The 22,500-nt window shown below is 37.0% G+C and overlaps 1 protein-coding gene across 4 annotated transcripts in view; it reads right to left on the bottom strand.

Moving 5' to 3' along the window:
• PEX3 (peroxisomal biogenesis factor 3) overlaps window positions 1-22,500 on the bottom strand; it is a 28,567-nt gene that overhangs the window by 5,816 nt on the left and 251 nt on the right. For all 4 annotated transcript variants that reach the window (XM_016223943.2, XM_016223942.2, XM_016223941.2 and 1 more), the window contains exons 2-10: window positions 14,680-14,811; window positions 10,208-10,289; window positions 7,533-7,576; window positions 5,929-6,053; window positions 5,567-5,633; window positions 5,410-5,464; window positions 4,706-4,874; window positions 2,865-2,935; window positions 807-929 (exon numbers count right to left, since the gene is read on the bottom strand). In XM_016223943.2, the coding sequence (XP_016079429.1) occupies window positions 807-929; window positions 2,865-2,935; window positions 4,706-4,874; window positions 5,410-5,464; window positions 5,567-5,633; window positions 5,929-6,053; window positions 7,533-7,576; window positions 10,208-10,289; window positions 14,680-14,811 (868 nt within the window). The remainder of the gene's footprint in view (window positions 1-806; window positions 930-2,864; window positions 2,936-4,705; window positions 4,875-5,409; window positions 5,465-5,566; window positions 5,634-5,928; window positions 6,054-7,532; window positions 7,577-10,207; window positions 10,290-14,679; window positions 14,812-22,500) is intronic.

The raw sequence follows: 22,500 nt of genomic DNA, 5'->3' as shown, positions 1-22,500 counted from the left end.
ACATCATGGTTAATTTCTTCCAGTAATTTTTGCATATATCTGTTTTTATTAACATACGATAAATTCCCAAGCAATACTGTTTTGAATTTTTATTCTTATAAGCATGTTTTCATCTAATTAAAAGTTCTTCCACATTTTTTGTCTGTTTTTAATGATTAATAATCAAACTAACTGTGACAATTTATATTATTAGCTCCATAGAATTAGGCATTTAAGTTTTTGCCTAAGTTTCCTTAATATAAATAACTCTATGACTAGTAACAGTTATAATTAAAATCACTAACAACCGCACTAACTAAATATTCTCAATCCTACAATAAGGGCTGAAAATGAATACGCTTATGTAGTTGTAGAACTAGGAGATAATTCATCAAATGGAAATCTACAACAGGAGTGTCTGGCTATTACAATGACCAAAGTATTGAATTATATAGGCCAATTACGGCTTGCAGTACTGGAATAAAATTAGAGAATGCATTAAAACTTAAAACATTTTCAGTTTTGTATTCTAAAGAGTTAAAATACACCAATGATTGGAATTTGGTCTATAGAAAGGTAGTTTTACAACTTAAGTATTTATCTATAATGGGAAAATTTGGGGGAGAAATGAAAGTTTTAATACTGAGTTCAGAAAGAGTTCTACTAATGAAGGCATAATTGGTTTAATGAAGTTTAATTTGTTGAAAAATGAGGATTCAAATTTACTCTCTAAGATTTTTTCACCTGAAACAAGAAATAAATAGATCCAAAGCACTATTTTATTAGAGTATTCATTAGGCTGATAACATTTTTCCCTGTCACCTTACCTATTCATGGAGTTACTGTGCTGCAGGTCCTGTTCAGTAGGTCGAAAGAACTCAGCCATATTGTCTAGCAGTCTACTAAAACCTCGGTTCAAACAGGTATTCAAGACTGTACTAAAATCTGGACTAACAAAATAAGAAGGATAAGTTACTCTTTAGAGTCTCAATGGAAAAGGAAATAAATTCAGTAACTGTGGCTACTGCTGAAGCCCCCGTTTCTAGTCACAATCTAGATTTTACAGCCTAAAACACTATACAAATATATCAAGGAGTCAATCTTTAAAAATCAGTATAAAAAGTTTCTTATTTAGCACAACACAATGAGAATATTCATCCATTTCTTTAGATTTTTCTCACATTAATCAGCATTTTTATAATGTATTTTTAAAATGCCAATAACAGTATCACTTCTCTGGAAGAAACTTCTGAAGAGAGATCCCCTTACAGCCACAGATTACTGGTTTGGTTTACATATTAAATCATCAAATACCAGTAAGTTAGGAAATTTAATTACCCTGTACAGATGAGGAACTGGATACTTGAGGGGTAAAGAAACTTGTCCAATGGTATGAAATGAGTAAACAGGGGAGCTAGAATTTGAACCCAAGCCCTTTTTAAAGTTCAAGATCTTTTTGTTACACCATATTAGCACTTCACAAAAACTTTGATATAAAGAATAATATATGTGTGCTATGAAAGTCAGAAAATGCCTAGTTGAACAAATTAGTTCTAACTTCGACATGCAGAAATCTCAATCCACACCAACTCATAGAGTGGAGGGCTAGTGCTATAAATTTGTGAATTATTAGCACACAGACAGTAGTTAAAGCAGTGGGAGTAAATAAATCTGCTTGGAGCAATTAAGGATGAAATAAGAACAAATACCTGGGAAACTCTAATGTTTAATGGAAAGACAGACATAGAGGAACCTAAGAAAATATGATGTGAGAAAAATTAAGAAATTATACTGCCATGGAAGCCATATGAGAAAATAACTTCAAGAAAGATGAACATTAGGAGTTGACTGGATTTGGTAAAAGATCACTGATGACCTTTTCTAGAGCTTCTAGAGTGATTTGGTGGAAACTTGAATAAGAAAAAAAGGGGAGATCACTACTGTAGAAAGTCAAGGGACTAGAACTTGGCGAATTCAGATTGTAGATTCAGTAGCTGAGTTAACCTAAAAATTTGATGATTTTCTTCAAGATCATGAAAAAATATTATAAGCAGAGGATATAATTTCCTCAGAAAACAGAACTAGAGAAATGGTCTTAAATTATCTTTAAGTTAAAAGAAGTTTTTATTATTTTAGTCACTTAAGATAAAGTGGGTTAGGCTGGCATTAGTACTCAGATTTTACAATGATAAAACTACTCGAAAGAGTTTAAGTGGCTAAAGCAAGGGTGAAGAGCCAAAAAAACAAGCAAGCCAATCCTGAATCTAGATCGGGTCTTCTAACATACAGTCGGTGCTTTTTCTACTGTTAGCACCCTGGCTCTCTTCTGCGTGATTTAAAATAGTAATACTCAATTTAGGGAAGATGTGAAATTTTTATCACTCAAAGTTTTAGGAACATTATATTCTATCCTAAAAGGGTTCAGGGGAGTAGTTCTCAAATTGAGTGTGTGTGTGTCTACATGAAGATTAGCTGAAGCAGGCTAGCTTTGGCTTGAAAGAGCTTCTCTTCCCAACTCCCCAAATAAGCAGTTTTAACAGAGCTGGTTTATAAACATTTACTATTTACTAGTGTACACTGAGTATACCAGAATCATCCTTGAGAGCTTTATTCAAAATATAAACACTATCTTCCAGTCCCTCAACTAATATACAGAATCTCTAGGTCAGGGAAGTAAGTGGACCAGGCATGGGTATGTTAAAAAAATCTCTGCCTCCCTCCCTAACCTAATAAGAGAACCACTAGTTTACGTAGGAAATCCTAAGTAAAGACAGGGCAAAAGATTCAAAGATTATGTTGAATATGTTATTCAAGAAAAACTAAAAAATGGTCATAGTACAATCAAAATAGAAATACATGATTTCTGTTACATACAGTATACATACCTTTCTAACATGTCTCTAGTTTCATTGAGTAGTTTAATAGTGGTAACATCTCTAGGAGAAAGCCCACAGGCCTGTGAAATTAAAATGCCATACTTCAGGTTTCACATATTAGCAAGGGGTTATGATGCAACTAATCATATTAATAAACTCAAGAGTTGACAAAATCTAAAAGTCTGTGTTCTACCAACTATCAAAAAATGTTAAACTAAAAAGAACTGTAAAGATTTTTGTGTTTTTAAAGGATGTGTCGCCTGGCCGGGTGTGGCTCAGTGGTTGAGCATCGACCTAGGATCCAGGTGATCGGGTCAGGGCACATGCCTGGGTTGTGGCTTCGATCCCCAGTTGGGGGCATGCAGGAGGCAGCTGATCAATAACTGTCTCATCATTGATGTTTCTATCTCTCTCTCCATTCCTCTCTCTTATATCAATACAGATATATTTAAAAAAATAAAAAATAAAGATGTGTCGAAGTAAAATTATACTGTGTAAGATCTTTGTTTATCTGGGCCTCTTAGACACATTTCTAGTATATATGTACAAAGAAAAAAAACACTCTTTGAGGTTGCAGAGGCCTGTGATTTTTTCTTTTACTGGAAAGACATTTTATCAGGATATGTGTCTTTTTTATCAATCTACCCTAGCCTGGGGCTCTGTGTGTCCTTTCATTCTGAAGTTTCAGGTTTTAACGCAATTCAGGTAAGATCTGGTTCACTATTGCCACCTTCACCTGTTCTTCTGAATAGTTTTTTTTAAAGTTCCATTGTTGAATTTTAAAATTGTGAAACTGTGTTATCATTGCCGACTACTTTTTCAATACTCCTCTCACCCTGAGATTCTAGTTTGTAAGTAGGTGTTCTCCTGTTTCTTTTATTAATTCTGCCCCCTGTCTGCTCGCCCCTTTTGGCCTCCACCCCTCCTGCAGGATGCCTTAAAGGGGTTGTGACTTTTCTTTGGCCTACTTACGAATGCAGAGTGTCTCAGCACCCAATAGGTCTATCTCTGGGGTCGTTAGGGGAGGGGAAAACCTGTAGGCAATGAAAAATATGGCATTCTTTGTTCTAATGCTAAGGTATGGTATAGGGGCCTTTCTGGTCTAAGGCATCTCCAGTTGTTGAGTGAGAGAGATTCTTTTCTCAACTGCAATGCATTGGTACAATCCACTTACATGTGAAATAACCAATAATTATTTTAAGATGAGGTATATAACCTGCAATATCTGGCATTTTTATTATTTTTAATCAAGGAATAACTTAAATCACAACTGCCCAGGACACACAGGTGTGCGGCAACACCATGGTGGATAACTGCTAGATTAGGCCTCTCTGTTTCTCAACTGGACAGCTTCCTTCAGTCCACTTCGATACTGCCATAGTGGTACTGGCCTGGTTAAAATTTACCTTTCTTTGTCTATAAATTTAAGTTCAGACTCTTTATCTTGGCATACAAAGCTCCTCAGGATCTTGCCCCAGCTATCAGCTCTATCTTCAGCTATTTGATTTCACAGGAATATACTCTAGTCACATGAGCTGAATTTGTCTCCTGAGCTCCCCCATGCAATGAACATGTCCTGTTCATTTTATATCCTGATCATATATCATAGTATCTGTCACATAACTCATACTCAATAAAAATTTGCTCAATATCTAAAATTATAAATGTTTCTAACTAGAAATCAGTCATATATGAAATTTGTTTTTTAAATTAATGAGGTCTTAAATTATTGAAATATATATATTTTTCAATTGCTTATCTTTTAAGACTCAGAAATCAAAATTTTAAGAAACAGTAAAAAAAATTTAAATATATAAAGTGGTTTGGTTAAATGGTTATGAATTAAGCACCTGAGCTGCTAATGGAGTTTCCTCATCTGGCATCATATAATGGCATAACAAAGATTTGGATCCATCGTTATTAATCCAAGAAGAAGATTTATGCTGCTCAGTGAGATTTCTGATTTCTTTTAGTTTTTGCTCCAAGTCCAAAAGGGACAAAGAATGTTTAAGAGAGACACTAGAAACAGAGAAAAGGAAACTGGGATTAGTTGAAACTATACTATACACACACTATTACGTTACTATCTGAGATCCGGCTTCATCCAGCCAAACCTGAAACTGCTGACTGTGAAATCACTAGAGTAGATTAAGAAATCAGCCATCAGTTAAGGGGCATTATTACAGAGTCAAGAAAAATCTTGCTGCAGATTTCACAAGAAAATTCCCACTGTAATTACAGATACTACCAGTATAAGTGGGAGATAAAAGCCTCAGAGTCAGATTTTAAAGTAGATTTTTATCTCATGACCCAAATATTTCTGGTTTGGAAATCAATCAATAAACAATGAAATACTGAGAGTTTCCCCTTAGTATCAAAAGGTCAATGCTGATGAAGAAGTGGATTCCACAAGGCAGCATCCAAGGCTGTGTCTCATTAGCTCACAAAGAATTTCATGGATGACTGTCTAGTTACTAGCTTCACTAGCACAATTCTAAGTTTTCTTTTATTCATTAGGATCAGAAGTCAGAAAAGCCAAAGCAACATGCCTCACCTTCCTAAAGTCCTATGCACAGCTTGTTTAATGACAGTGATCAACTCTGTCAGGCCTATTGAAATAAAACAAACACAAAAGCCTGTTTACTTTTCAAATTCCTCAATAATACAAATGAATGAATTACACTTCGTTTACAGGTCACAAATAATCTTACCATCTCCAAGGAGGTGCTGAATACTTGACAAATACTGCTGTTGGACCTCTGGGGGAGCAAGGACTGTCTATACAAAATAGAATAACATTAAATTACCCAATATTGTTAGTAAATAAATACTATTTTCAGTGTAACTTGAGCTGAGATTTTCAGGACATGGACTTATAGGCAAAATGATATTCTTTAATATAACAAAAAAAAGTATAGTTTCAAAATATAAAAAATAGTAATGCTAAAAGTTTACAATCACATGAAATAGAAAGATATCTAATTTATAGAAATGATCAGAATAAGTAATATTCGGCTACATTTTGAACCTCTTGAAACTAAGGACAATATCTATTTAAGTCTATTAAACTTACGGTGCCATTTTTGCCAACTGCTGCATTATCCAGGTAAATATATCCACCAATAATGTTTAACTGGACTCGCAAAAGAACAACCAGCATACAGGTACTATATACAGCTACAATACTTCTTGTAAAACCTTCATAGAGAAAAGAAAGCCATTTGGTACCACTATTAAAAAACAAATAAATGTGCAAAATCACCATTCCAATCACCAATGGTTACTTTTTCATAAGATGACTTAAAAATACATTTGTAACTGTTTCAAGTACAAAAATGTATCAATTCAAAATATTTCAAAATCTATCTCCTTACAACTTTTTAATGTATATTAGGTATGATCTCTTAATTAAAACAACAACCACAATATTGAGTGAATGGTTATATATTATTATCTTTAAAAAAAAATAAGAAAGGACTGGGAAGCACTAAGAGTTGCAGCCTTAGCCTGGCTGGTGTAGCCCAGTGGCTGAGTGTCAATCTAGGAGCCACGAGGTCACAGTTTGATCCCTGGTCATGGCCCATGCCCGAGTTTTGGGCTCATTCCCCAGTAGGGGGCATGTAGGAGGCAGCCAACTGATGATGTTTCTCTCTCATCGATGTTTTTCTCTCTCTATTCCTCTCCCCTCTCTAAAATTCAATAAAAACAGATTTTAAAAAAAGAAGAAAAAAAAAAAGAAAAAGAGTTGCAGCCTCAGAACTCTGGTTTGTCCAGGAAGCTAGTTCAGAGTAAAAGAGGGCTACGCCTGGAAGAACTCCGGCCTCCAAAGGCAGGCAAAGGAGCGTGAGCCCATTAAAGGGCTAGGGGAAGGTACAGAAACATAGGGAAACAGCTGGAGATGAGGTTTCACAGCAGATAGAACAGAGTGTTCAAAACAGAAGAAAGCAAAGGTGCTGACTGCTGCCATGAGGTCTAGCAGGAGAAAAATGTCCAGTGGATTTAGCAACAAAAAGTTACTACTAAGGTTGCAAGACCTGCTTGGGTGGAGACATGGGGGTGGAAGCCAGGCTGTAGTGTGTCAAAGAGTGAGTGGAGTGAGAAGGGAATGTAGAAATACTTGGTGTGAGAGTAATACAGGGGTGTGAGAGTGCGTAACAGCGCAAAGGGAATGCAGGGTACTACAAAGGTTTAATTTATTTTCAAACAGGAAGGCTTAAGCATGATTCATTTGATAAAGATTAGTTGAATGGATAGGAAAATGTAGGAATAAATGATGGTATGAAGTTATAAGACATCGAGATACACACACACACACACACACACACACACACACACACACACACACGCCCTAGGGAACTCTGTACACAATACAAAGTAAAGTTACTATGTGGGCTGGAACAAAAACTTCTTTAAAGTATACTATTGAAGAAATCAGTACCTAGTGTAGGCATATGTAGTCTCGGGCAGGTTTATATATTATCATAACATACCAATAACACCACCTCCACCATTAACATCCACTAAGTACTTTCTGTGACAGCCATTGGCCTATTCGCTGTATGTGAATCATTTAACCCTGACAACTCTGTGAAGTAAAGAGCCATCCACACGAGCACAAAGGCTCCCCTTCAGAAACACTCTGCGGATGCCCTGCCCGCCCAGCGTGCGCAGGCTTACTTATTATCTTCAGGTCCTCCCATATCTCCAGCTTGTTTGAAGGCCTGAAGAAAAATCAGAATATATGAAAACAATAATCAGGTAACCTAACAGGAAACTTTAAGTTTTACAGCTGTAGTTTATTACAGGGTAACTTCAGAAAACAAAATATAGTAAAAAACAACTATAATTTCAGTAGCCAATGATGACAACAATTGGCACTAGCACATTGGTACATATCCTTCCGTCTTTTTTCTCTTTCTCAGCACCTGCATATATGTATTATAAAATCATATAAGAAAAACAGAAAAAATGTTTGTTTCTTTCCTTCATTTACCATTTTTACATATAATGAAGTAGGTCCTAAAATCATTCAAAGGTAAATAATGAAGTATTTTTGTTTTAAAGTACCATTACAAACACATGAATTTAAATATATATTTGATGTACTTCAACTCACTGTAGTTATTCTTATTGATGTTCAAATTGTCCATCTTTGATAAGGGGAGACTACTCAGGTTGGTTCCTGAATCCTTTGGACATAACTCCATTTAGTCTTTGATGGCTTCCTTGCTTACTCACTCACAAAGCAGTCTGTGTTTATCGTGTTCATTTCTTGCTGTAGACCTAAAATCAGCCATTGCTCCAAGAGTCCTACTCCCTGGTAGCAGGAAATGGTAGTCTGAGATGGCAACCTTCTATTAAAGATATTCATCACATCTAAGCCTTTTCAGTAGACTAGCTAATAAATACGTGTATTTACATACTTATATGAACATATATTCAGAGATAAAATACATCATGAACTACTTTGAATTCTTCAGTGTCACTAAAATATCTGCTTAAGAATTAAACTAATCCTTTCAAAGTGTTCTACCTCTCTTATGATAAAAGATGTTTAAGAGTCTTTGTCACTAAAACATCATTGCCATTATCGATAAGAATGCTAAGGACTAAAAACAGTGATGCATGTGTATCTGCTATTATAAAACTGACAAAATAAGACTACCAAATCTTTTATTTATTTATTTCTGATTAGTTATCATAATTAGCTTAAAGAGAAAACTGACTTGTTTGACAGGCTTCTATGAGACCTTAGTTGACTGAAAACTAATACAAAAGCAATTAGATGGAGGCCTTATTTAATCACACTTTGTAAGGGCTCAAGCTCCTCTTTATGCCAATATCTTTCCAACGAACATTTTTTGCCCCAAACTGCAAATCATAATTTCAAATCAAAAGAAAGGCAAGGAAAAATAACACTGAGATATAAAGAGGAAACAGTGAATAAGAACTGTTGCCAGTCTTAAACTTTAAGTGTAAGTTAAGCGTAGGAACTGAAGAAATTCTCCTGTCTGCGAACTGAGTAAGAAAAGAGGAATGTCACCTTTTCTTTAAAGCTGTCCAGGGTTAGCCTTCAACATTAATCCCTGGCTTCTCTAGCCTGCTACATTTTCACCCCACATTTTGCTTTTACTTTTTTTTTAACCACAGATCAAACATAATATGTCTTGAATTAGAATCTATTTCATCTACTTCCTTCCTTGGATGACAACATCTTAAAGGGAAAGAGACCTCATGTTAATTATCACAGGGAATCTGGGGCCCTGCAGGAAACAGTCACAAGAAGGAAGAATGCCACTATGTTTCTTGTGTGTGGTTTTATGTTGCTTTTATTAAGGTGCTATTCACTTATTTCATTTGTCTTGTCTCCCCAATAAGACGAAAACTTAAGACAATGAAAATGCATTTTTTATTCCCTACTTATAAACATATTTCTTTAATTCCTATTTATGTACATACATGTAACAATTAAGCATTTATCTGAGAGTAATCTGCTTATATGTTTCTTCTTATATAATTATATAAACTAACTTATAAACTGAACCTTACATCTGTAGGTAATGGTGAAATTATGTCAACCTCTAAGAATGATGAAATTTAGAAGGAAACCCCCTTATCACTAGCATTACACTTTAATAAGATTAAAAAAAAGATTTCAAGTACACAAATCCATTGGTACTTTGGGAGATATTCTCTGACTATAGAAAATGTTTCAAAGAAATTTTCCAGCTTGCTATTGAAGCTATCTGAGCAGTAAATTCCTATGTGCAAAATAAACGATAATATCTGCCTCACAAGGATATTGTGAAAATTAAATGGGAGCAAGTGTGAAAATTAATTCAATGTGAAAATTAAATGGGAGCATGTACGTAAGGTGTCTAGCACTGGGCCTGGCACAGAGACACAGCGGAAATAGCACTCCCTTCCCCTGGGTATTGGAGAGTGATTATAAGGAAAGTGAATATTTCAGTAAGGCCACAATGATTAAAATTTATTTATTAAACCCACTTCCATCTTGTTCATTAAAATAAGAAGCCATTTCCTCCCGGAACTCTTCTCAAACTTATACAGCATCACATTAAATGACAATATCCAACACACACTGTATGCCACATACAAGGTCTTCTGTGTGCAAGTGCTATGTACCCAGTAAACTATCATGGCAAGATAAATGATCATTACTGTGTGCTCATGGTATATCTGTACTTCGCATAGTGGCATTCTAATATAAAGTGTAAACGTTAATTAGAAAGAAAAAAACAAGGAAACAAAGATGTTTGAAAAGTATTTCAGTTGACTGTATACACTTTAATTGGAGTATGTAAGTAAAGAATGTTGTAACTTGCATTTACCTGTTTTTTAGCAAAGCTGTGAGGCTCTCAGAATTGAGTTGCTGCATTAAGGCCTCTCTTAGTGTTGGAAGCATGGACAGCACTGCAACACAAACAGAAAATAAAGATGGTGACAAGTGCTATGACTGCCCTCACTGAGAAATGCACATTGTTTTAAGCTCTATGACAGAACTAGCAACTAGCAAGGGTTGGGAGGCAAGGGCAGGACTAGAGTTTTCAAATTATTGTTATTAATAGTAATAAAAATGGATTATGTACTAATAAATCATTTATCTGCTTATGTTAAGTGAACAAAATTTTATACACACTATGATTACAGCAATATAAACAAGTACACATAGAAAAAAGTATGAGAAGAATTATTCCTAGATGCTAACAGTGGTGGTCTCTCGGCTATGGATTATGGATGATTCTTTCTTTGTCTCTTCTTTTCTGTACTCTCCAAATTTTATGTACAATAAATGTTTATTTCTGATATAATAAAATAATTAAAAACAACATTTTTACCTTTATCTAAGCTTTTTGCTTCACATTTTATTTCCAATTTTAGAAAAACATTTATTAAACACTACAAAGTGATAAACTAGGCAAAAGGGCATAAGGCTAGAATGAAGAGCTGCTAAGCTGCAGTTCTTGTTTTGCCAAAGGCTACTGCCTGTAACTCCCAAGAATAACATGGAGATAAAGTAAGATACAGTACTCTATGGTAAAAAGATTGCATGTAATTTATAGGACTATTACAGCTAAAGCAGCAGCTCAGAGCCAACTAAGTAAAAGGTGACTTATCTCTTAGTGTACTTGGTGTCTATCTATATTTGGCCAAACATGATATGTTAACCAGAAAAAGCAAGGCTAGAGTCCTATATTCAGCACATAGAGTTAGTAGGGAACTGGCTTAAAGATTGTGTGGTGTAACAACATGACTTGAGAGGAGCCTCTCAGTAATTCTCCTGAGCCCGGCCAGGGTGGCTCAGTGGTTGAGCATCAACCCATCACCCAAGAGGTCACGGTTTGATTCCTGGTCAGGGCACACGCCCAGGTTGCAGGCTCCATCCCCAGTTAGGGGAGTGCAGAAGGCAGCCGATCAATGACTCGCTCACCATTGATGTTTCTATCTTTCTCTCCCTCTCCCTTCCTCTCTCTGAAATCAATAAAGACATATTTAAAATAATAATAATAATAATAATTCTCCTGAGAGGTAGGAGCTTTTTACTTTCCATTTCAGCCTTCTGAGCCAAAGACAAGTCCATTCTTCTCTTCTAGCTGCCTGTATGAACACTGAACAAATATGCTTCTGTATCTAGTTGAATACAGCATTCATATCTTTTTTAGTCACATGATAAACATCTCCAGTCCAATCACAAATCACAAGACAACCCTTCATCAGCCATGAATCTCTGTGACTCTGAGCATCTCACTCAACCTCTCTGTGCCTCAGTATCCTCATCTGTAAGCTAGGATAACACCAGATCTACCTCACAGGGTGGCTGCGAGGACAGACATACAAAGCACTTAGAACAGGCTTCTTTGCACATGGAAATGCTCAGTAAGTGTCAGTGCTTATTAGTATCCTTACTTAGCTGCTTCTGACACATTCCAGTTTGTATCTTCTTAACATGCGAGAGGCAGACATGGACCTGTTCTCTGACTGCTGCAGAACTGCTCTAACTGCCTTTGATCTGAACCACGACTTTATTACTGAAGTCTAAGATTAAATTAGTATTCCTTGAAGTAACAGCATACTACTTGTTCATAATAAACTTATGCTCAATTAGAATTCGCAGCCCTTATTCATGTACCTTGCTTCCAAGCAAGCTCAGATATCTAACTCTGTATCTGTACAACTGACTTTTAAAAAAATATATGTTTTTATTGATTTCAGATAAGAAGGGAGAGGGAGAGAGAGAAACATCAATGATGAGAGAGAGTCACTGATCGGCTGTCTCTTGCATGCTCCCTACTGGGGATCAAGCCTGCAACCCTGACCGGGAATCAACCCCTGACCTCCTGGTTCATGGGTCAGTGCTCAACCACTGAGCCACGCCAGCCAGGCTGTACAACTGACTTTTAATGCAGACAATTCACTTATCCCAATCTAGCACTTATATGAGATAAAACTATTTTGCATCTAGAAATTTCATTTATGGTGGCAGTTATGCATCCAAGCACTGTGTCACGTGTAAATTTGATAAGCAGTCCTTCTAAATCTTTAGTAAAATCATGAAGATGATAAAGCCAATAGTCAGGGCACAGAAGTATTTTATTAGATGCTATATTTCAAGTTGGGGATAATTTATTAGGCAGAAAAACTAGCTATATTTACCTAAAAGTACTAAATTTGTTATAGTATATCCATCACATCTCATTCAAAATGATAGAAACTTAGTGATATGATTTGTAACCCCATTATCAATGCATACCAGAAAGCTAACTTGGAAGGTTTTTCAGTGAATATATTTTGGCTCCTAGTGATTACCATATTTTATTTTTAATTGCCTATAGTCAGCTATTTATTCATCTGAGGGCTTGATGGTCATGGAAATGTGCCACCACATCTGCTGGGAGGAGACTGTTAGCTGACAGCCCCAGCAGCCACCTCTCTCAATCCATTACCATGTCTGAAGGGCTCCCAGCCAAGGAGAGTGCTCTGTGCGGGTACTGAAGCAGGCCCATTCCTGCGGGACTCCTCCACCAGGAACTCTGGCTTGAGGACTCCCCACTAGACTGCCAAAACTTTCTTAGAATTGTGCTGTAGATGGAAACTCTTCTTAAGGAATCTTCCTTCCTTCTCCCTTTCCATTCACAGGTCAGACCTTCACTGTGGTCTAAAGGATTTCCTTGCCTGCTTCTGCTCCCTTCCCTTCATTTTTCCTAGGTGCTTCCCCCATTAATCTCTCCCACATCTAATCCCATTTTTAGCATCTGCTTCCCAGAGGACACAAACTGATACAAGGGTCCACGTCAAACTGAGATGGATGTATTTTGAGACTCCAGGACTTTCCTTTTTCTATTTCCTGAAAATTTGAGTGATAAGCAAAACTGGACTTAGTGTCTAAAAATGCATTAAAATGACCTTGATAGCACCACTATAAATGCTAAATATCAACTTAAAGAATTATGCCATTTTTAAAAAGTTATTTACTGAGCATTATATGCCAAGCACTTTATATGTATTATCTCATCACATTCTCACAAAACATTTATGAAGTGAGTTTTATGATGAACTTTCATAGAGGAGAGAACTGAGATTTAGGTTTGCCAAAGACACACAGATATTACAAGGCAAAATGGGAGCTGAGCCAGATCCGCCTCACCCCTGAGCCTGTGCTTTTACTCACTGTGCCTTGTCCAGTATTCATGATTACTATTTGCTTTATAGAATGAAGTATTATCATTTTAAATATAAAAATCATACTCCAGCCATAACTTTGGATGTGTCTCTTAACCTCCTAATCTCAGCCTCTTTATCTGTCAAATGAAACTGAACTAAAAATAATGTCCTTTCAACTCTGAAAAAAATTTTACCTTTAAAATTCAACAAAAAGAATTTACCTTTATAAATTTGTTCTAAATTAACTGTTTTTAAAAAAATGTTACGAGAAAATCCAGGATTAAGCTTTAAATATTTTTTAAAAAACTCCCAAAACCAAAACAGGTTTGACATGGATTTGAGAACGAATTCTTTCAGGGGTTATGCCAGTTATAACATGACTGGTTCTTTTTACATGACTTTGGTGTGGCATTCTCCCAGTACGTTTCTAAATCTGGAGGTTAGATTGCTACCATTAACTAACACTGCTTGAGTATGTAACATTGTGCTAGACTTAGAGGTCTGTAGTTGCCTACCGTAAATTTAACACACTTATCACTCTTTACTATGACACATAAGGCCCTACAGGATCAGGCCTACCTGCATGCAGCCTTACTTCTCCCTGCTCATTGGCTCCAGCTACACAGCCTTTGTGGTTTCTCCTCAGGCACTCTGGCATTTTGCATGGCTCCCTCCACTGTATCATTTGGGTTCTCCTCTTCACCTCTTCAAAGAGGCCTGGCTCTCCCCACTGCCCTGTCGTAAGGAGCATCCCCACCCCTCCCACAGCTTTAGTCTCCTTAGAGCAGCCACCACTGCCCAAAGTTATTTACTTGTTGGGTATCATGTTTTTCTCTTACGAGCACATAAACTTTGAAGTTTGGGGATTTTTTTTATTGTTCACATTCTGCTTCCCCAGTGCTGGGTACCGCACATTATGTGCTGAATGAATAAATAAAATAAATGAATAAGCATTTATACTGTATGTTGATTTTTAAAATCCACATTAAGTGATGTATTTCAGTTAAATCATATAATAAATACTTGCTACATTTTATCATTCTTCCTTTGCCTTTTCTTCTAACTTTGGTCCAGGAGGTATACAATTAATACAAATGATCAAATAACTTTACATATGTATAAACAGTTCTCTTGGCTTTACCTGTCATATTGCAAGTCCTCTGGTTACTTTCAAAATGATATTGTCGTCGTGCTTGGGCAATATATTCTGCAGCCTCCTTTTCTTGTATTTCTCTGATTTTCTTCTGTCCATATTTCCCCAGGATATATACTCCTAAAATTGTATATTTAAAACGAGCTAGTAAATTAATACAATAATTAGTATATTAAAAATTCCACACAGTATCTTTAACCCGCTTTATTCAAATATAAGGCCTATATTAGCAAAATGCTAAAAATTACAACTTTTAAGAACCTAAATTAAAGAATTATATAAGAATTGTGACCTAAAGAGAAGGAAAAGGAGATTGTCATTTTAACAGCTAAAGATAGACAGGTAAATAAGTACTAGGTCTGAAAACTAAAGGAATCGAATCTGGAGATATTCTAAATCACCAGCAATAGGGACTTGCTTAAATAAATTACAGTCTATCCATACAATTGAATCTGATGTAGCTATTAAAAACCACATTAATAAACAGTCAATGACTCAAGGAAATATCCATGTTATGTTATTAGATGATAAAATAAAATCCCGGAAGTTTTGTTTTTTAATGTAAGCAGCTACACAGAAAAACAGACGGGTTTTCATTTCTAACATATAATAAATAATGATCATTATTGAATAGTGGGATAGCAGGTGATTTTTCTTCTGTTTGCTCCTCTATATTTTCCATATTTTCTTCAATCAATATATAATACTTTTTAAAAATATAAGATAAAATGTAACACCAAAAAGGACATTGGAACTTCAATGAGCTCACAGAACAAGTTTATAATACAAGTTTTATCTATGCCTGCTAACAGATGTTTTTATGTGTGCTGGCATGTTTCATTATAACCTGGCAACAAGGTTGTAAAGGAACAACTAATCCTCACCCACCTCCAAATGTCTGGGGCACCTAATATCTACCAAAAAGAACCTAAGAATTGTGCATGGCCTAAATAATGGAATTTGGTCTGTTTGTCACAGATGGGGAGGAGGCATGCATCTAGGGCCTGTACAGCAAACACATATCCTGAAATGTTTTCACTAAAATAAGCATTATAGGTGAACATGATAACATATTGTATACTCTTAAAAATCATAGTTCATCAAAAGGGTGTGCGCTACAAATAATTAGGCAGAAATAAAGTATGATTGTTGTTAGGTTTGTATACAAATAAAGGCATTATAAACATGCTCAAAGCACAAATAAAATTTCATGTGACTTCATAGCTACCTTTCTTTTTAATCCATCTTAAATAAACTGATAACAGTGCCACAAAACCAACAAAATGAAGAAATTGATGTTTCACAAAGTAACCCTTTGACAGGCAACTGTTACATAACAACTACTTCTCAATGAACTGCCTATATTTTATTTATACAACAGACTGCTAAAAGTTATGTGTAAAATTATTATTTCTCGCCCGGCCGGGCGTGGCTCAGTGGCTGAGCGTCGACCTAGGATCCAGGAGATCAGGGTTCGATTCCCGGTCAGGGCACATGCCCGGGTTGCGGGCTGCAGCCGATCAATGACTCATCATTGATGTTTCTGTCTCTCTCTCTCCCTCTCCTTTCCTCTCTCTGAAATCAATAAAGATATATTAAAAAAAAAAATTATTATTTCTCAAACAATAATAGTGTAAAGTGAAACGCTACAATAATGCCCTTTGTATACCTAAGGTTTTTCAGGAATAATAGTAAATTTGATTAGCATATGTGTTTTCCAGGGGGAAGGTCCACTGCTTTAATTAGATTCTCAATGTGTCTGATTAAAATTCTTTAGGGACTACTGTATTTGTTTGATAAATGTAGTATAGTCTAACTAAAGCTAAAAGAAAAAAATGCATTGTTATGGGTTGAACTGTGTGCCTTCCCAAATTCTGTGCTGAAGCCCCAGTATTTCAGAATGTTACCTTATTTGGACGCAGGGTCTTTACAGAGGTAATCAAGTTAAAGGGAGGTCATTAAGGTGGCCCCTAATCCAGTACGTCTAGTGTTTTTATAATATAAGAAGAGAAAATTTAGACACAAGCATGTGTAGAGAAGATGATGTAAAGATACAGGGATATAGATGAAAAGGGGCTCTATAATAAATCTGACTAAAAGTAATCTCACAGGGTTATCTGGTCATAAATTCCTAACTAGGCAGGCCAGGATGGGTAGTCACACCCCAAGCCTATAAAAAGGTTTATCTTTGCCTTAAGCAAGCCCAGTCCATTGTTGTTGTATCTAGGTTAACACACCTTTGAAATGTCAGAGTAATCCTCTTTTTAGATACCTCAGAGGAGTAACCACACTGGAGGAAGCACATAGTCTTGTTAACTACCCTGTACCTAGCTTTCTCCTACTTTCATGTAATTTTCCTTAGTTCCCTCCTTTATTTTAAATGTATAAAAGAAACTGTAAAACTGTCACTCTGGAACATCTGAGATCTTGCTTCCTGGCACAATGTCAGTTTGGCTGAAATAAATCTTACAAAACTTCTCTCCAGGTTTGAAGGTTTCTTATGTCAATAGGTAGGAGATGGCCATCAAAGCCAAGGAGAGGGGCCTGAAACAGATTCTTCTCTTAGGGCCCTTAAAAGGAACAAATCCTGCCAACACAATGGTCTTAGACTTCTGGCCTTCAGAAGAGTAAGTTTATGCTGCTTGAGCCACTCAGTTGGTGGTACTTCATTATGGTAGTCCCAGCAAACTGATACATGGAGTAAAGCTGAAGTCCCACAACCCATTATTTACTGAAGGAAGTTCCTACGCAAATTCTAACTTACCCAGGCTTTCATTCCCAAATTTCCTAAATTTTGATTTTGTCAGATTTGTCTCCCTAGGAAAATAAGAATGAAGACAATTAATTAGCTAGGTTGTGGAGCTCAGGAGCGCCCGATTCTGACCGGGTACCTGAGTTCTGGGGGGAAGACGGTACTGACGGCCATGGCACGACCTAGGTAGGTAACTTTGAGCAAGTCCTGTCCTATCTTAGGGCCGAAATTTCTTCACTTGTAAACGGAAAGGATGGGATTATATAGCGTTAACATTTCCTCTGTAGCTATGACTTTATTTATGAATAATGAAAAAATTCATTAAATACCTCAAAAAATAAATGTGAGATGTTTTGAGGTTTCCGTGCGGAGCACTGTTGGTGAAGCGAATGTCTCCTGATGCTTCCCTATCATGTATTCAGTTTTTAAAAAACGTTTCAGCCTCCTCTCCCTGGGTGAAAACCCTTTCAGAATAACTATTTCACTAGGGTAATGATTTAAATAAAAGCTTGAAAATAATGTGTTAACACTGCTCCTGATCCAACAGACTGCCCAACCCTGCTGTTCCGATTCTACTTCAGAAATACAGCCTAACTTTGCTGCCTGACTGCTCTACCACAGCCTTCAGACCCTAAGTACCAGTGCCTCCTTTAACAACCTCCTAACGCCCGTCTTGTTCCTGGTCTCACACCTTCCCAATCCACCTTCCATACGCAGTGATTCTCTAAAACTTAAATCTGACTACTTTATTTCTGTGTTTAGGATTCTTCAACGCCCTTGACCATTTCTTAACACGGATTCTCTGTTCCACTTACATCAGAATTACTTGAAGATCTTGTTAAAAATGTAGCCTTTAAGGAAGTTCCTTGAAAACACCTCCAATAAGAGCTCCATAAATAGTTGCTGAATGAATTAATGATCCTGGAAAGAAGGATTCTGTATTTTTATTAAAAATATACTAAAGCCCAGCTGTTGTAGCTCAGCGGTTGAGCAGTGACTTAGGATCTAGGAGATGGCGGTTCGATTCCAGGTCAGGGCACATGCCCGGGTTGCGGGCTCCGTCCCTAGTGGAGAGCGTGCAGGAGGCAGCTGATCAATGACTCTCTTATCATCAATGTTTCTATCTCTCTCTCTCTCCCAGAAATCAATAAAGACATATTAAAAAATTAATAAAAATAAAAATATACTAAAGACTGAGATGCACTGATACATGGAATAACGTACAGATTCTGTAGACTAGTCCAGTAAGGAAGGCCCTTGGCAGTCTGCACTATCGCTAGTTCTCCAGGTTCATCTGCCATTCCTTATTTGTTCTCTGTTGTTAGCCAGAATGAAAGGCACTTTGACTCATCTGAAGTAATGTCTCTGATCTGTTGAACACCCTCTTTTCCTACTGTGTTCCCTTCTCCTTTGCTAGCTGTACAACTTAAGTGGATTCTTGAGTGAAGCTCACCAGACACCTTCATGCTTCTCTCTCCTCTATGTTCCCCCACAGCATCCTGCTCTATTACAGTATTATAACACTATCTATCATTGTACTACTTTTGTTTATTTCCATTTCTGCTTTCTGGACTCTACGTACCATGAGTTCCTCAAAGTCAAGGACACTGTCTCATTTTTTTGTACTTCCAGAGCCCGATACAGAACACAGTGAGAGTAGGCACTATTCTCATTAGAATGTTTGTTGAATGAATAAATGAATGAAAAACTTAAGAGACCAGAAGTTACAGGGATTAAGATATAAAGTATGTCAATGCTCAGGGACTTGTAGAAATCGCTAAGCCAATAATATGAATCTGGCTGTTCTCTGTTCTTTCTCTATAGTGTCGTGGTTCTCAGAGTATGGCTTGGGAACTACTGGAGGTGTTCAATACGCTTTCAGGGGATCTGAGAATCAAAACTACTTTCATAATAACACTAAAACACTATTTGCCTTTTTCATTCTCATTCTCTCATGAGTTTACAGTGGAGTATTCTAGAGGCTACATGACCTGTGGCACTGCAAATGACTAAGTACAAAATGAGATACAAGAAACCAGCTTTCTCCAATTAAGCCAGACAGCAAAGAGATTGGCACAAATTTAAAACAATGCCACTCTACACTAATTTAGAAAAATAATTCTGTTAATGTGTTATGGGTGCACGATTATTATTTTTAAATTAGCATTTTAAAAATTTCTTAGTTGTAATTTCTAATATGGCAGCTATTAATTAGATAGAAAAATTAAAAGGATCTTTAGAGTCCTTAATTTTTAAAAATGTAAAGATCTCCAGCCAAAGAATTTGAGAGCCAAAGCTCTAGTATTTGCATAAGCTGTTCAAATTGTACAAACTGGTCTAAAGCAATTACTCATTTAAAATGTAGTAAATTCTTACTCAAGAAGGCCTGTACTTCAGCCCAGCCAGCATGGCTCAGTGGTTGAGCATTGACCTATGATCCAGATTGCAGCTGGATTCCGGTCTGGGCACATGCCAGGGTTGCGGGCTTGATCCCCAGCAGGGGGCACGCAGGAAGCAGCTGATCAGTGACTCTCTCTCGTCATTGATGTTTCTCTCTCTCTCCCTTCCTCTCTCTAAAATCAATAAAAATATATTAAAAAACAAAACAAAAAAAAGGTCTATACTTCAAAGTTTTTACTTAGGATTTTTTCCTACCACTGGATGGCTAACCCCCTTGGAACACAGATCTTACCTAGCTTTCAAACCTGTCAATATGTGTCTTCCATAAAGTCCTTTCCTGATTTTTTATAACCTTACATGCTACATGCTAGTTTCATCTATATAACATTTCTTCAGCTCTTATTGTTTTGCATTTTAATTATTTGTGTACTTGTTGCTAGGTTGTGAATGTTTGTGTGCCCCCCTGCCCTGAATTCATATATTGAAACCCTAATGCCTGATGTGATGGTATTAGGAGGTGGAGTCTCTGGAAGGTGCTTAGGCGATGGGCCCTTCTGAATGGGTTTTCGCAGAGCCCCTTCTGCCACGTGAGGATCCAACAAGTGTGCAACCTGGAGTGGGCCCTCATTTAACCATGCTGAGACCCCGATCTTGGACTTCCAGCCTCCAGAACTGTGAGAAATAAGTTTATGTTGTTTATAAGCCATCCAGTCTGTGGTATTTTGTTAGAGCAGCCTGAATGGACTAAGACACTTATTTTTCATTCCTACCAGACCATGAAGTCCACAAAAGCAAAGCGGTATAGTGTGGAAAGAGAATGTGCTTCGAGATCCAACACACCTGGGTTTGAATTCTAGCTTCCTTCTTACCAACTCTGAGACCTGAGCAAATTTCTTAAATTGTTAGGGCTCTAGTTTCCACATTCTTGAATGGGGGTAACAATAACTATCCTGTTGTCATCCCCATTGACTACTATAAATGGTAACTATTTACTATTAGAAATCTCTGTAAATCTTCTATTTCCAATCACATTAGCTTCAATACTACAGGCATTTGATAAATATTTCTTAAATTAGATTAACTGAAAAGTAACATGTTATAGGACCTTTCCCTTGAAGCAAAAAACAACAACATGAGGCTCAAATGCCGTAAGGTCATCTACTTTTTTCTTTTTAGATTAACTTTTTTTTTTTTTTTTTATAAAACACAAAGATTATTTTCTCTTTCTGTTTCTATGAACCGTTTTTTTTTCTTTCTCGTTCCTCTTAATTTGTAACTATTAAGCGCTCAACAGATTTTTGAAAAAAATCTATAACTATCTCAACTGTAATCTTCTGCTTCCCCTATGATTACTCCTAATCTACTGGCAGATTGTTCTGTAAGTGGGAAGGGGTATGCTAGTCTTTCTGAGATTGCTAGAGAGGTTTTCTCATTTCCTTTAGTGGTGGCAAAAATACTTTATTTATACTTCTTCCATCACACATACATCTTTAGCCTCTATAAATAAAATGGACTCAACAGTCTTAGCTTAATCTAAATATACATTAGATGTCAGTGGCTGAATATATTGGAAAACGCACTGTATCTGTAAAGAATTTCTGAAATATTTAGATGAAAATTTATATCTGCTCATTATCAAATTATGATAGACCCCAGAGACGAGGAAAGGCTCTCTCCTTGCCTCATCAACAAGATGCCTGTTTCAAACTTTCAAGAACCAACAGATCTAAATCACTGATGCTAAGAGTATTGCTAATTTCAAACTGTTTGGGGGATAACAAGAATATAATCTAGTAATAGTAAGAGAAAAGCAACCAAATTCTTTGGGAAATTTCCGTTCCTGATTTTTAAGCACTTCGGTAACCAAAGCATGTAGTTAGGGATAAGAGTTCCCAAAAACCTCAAATTCTAAAAATTTCTTAACATTCCTACGTTTTCTTCTCCTACATCTCACAAGGCTTTTCACTCTCCCCTTTAACACCCCTGCTCATTATGACATGACTGCCCTATGAGGAAAAGGGCTCTCAAGGCTGCTATCTTCTCTAAATCTCTTTTCAGCTTGTGCAACTCGGTCACATCAGCTAGATGGGCGCTGATCCCAGCCTGGCAGATCCCAAGGAGGCCTGCACATCCAGAGAGCGCTGTCTTCCTGCACAAACACCGCGCAGCTCGTATTCTAAAACAGCAGAAACAGAGCTAAAATACTGGTGGTGTTTTCTGTGTTTCTGCCTAGTGTATACCTTCCAGTCCTTCTGGCAACTGTGCTGTTCTCAAAGATGCAAGGTAACCTGAAACACCACTTGACGTGCAGACTTTGGGTAACTCCTAGATTATTATTACGAAACTTGGAAGGGCGAAGGCCAAGCAAAGTACCAGGAGGGCCAAAGAGAAACAAAGAATCTCAGGAAAACGAGAGAAGCGCGTTGGAAAAAAAAAACCAAAACAAAATACACACGACAAAAACAAAACACGTGTCCGTACGAGAGGGATGCTTGGAAACAGACACTGAAGTGCGGCGGGTGGTCCCAAGGACGCGCGGCGAACAGAGCAAGGGGCAGGGCCAAGGCCCCGGTTCCAAACCCGGGGAGCTGTGCAGAGCCTGGGGGGCTGGTCGCCCCGCTCCCCGCGCGACGGGCTCCCCCCCACATGCGGGCTAG

The sequence above is a fragment of the Miniopterus natalensis genome, chromosome 5 (assembly GCF_054644295.1).
Source record: "Miniopterus natalensis isolate mMinNat1 chromosome 5, mMinNat1.hap1, whole genome shotgun sequence".
Classification (NCBI taxonomy): domain Eukaryota; kingdom Metazoa; phylum Chordata; class Mammalia; order Chiroptera; family Miniopteridae; genus Miniopterus; species Miniopterus natalensis.
This window is presented reverse-complemented; position numbering and strand designations above follow the sequence as displayed.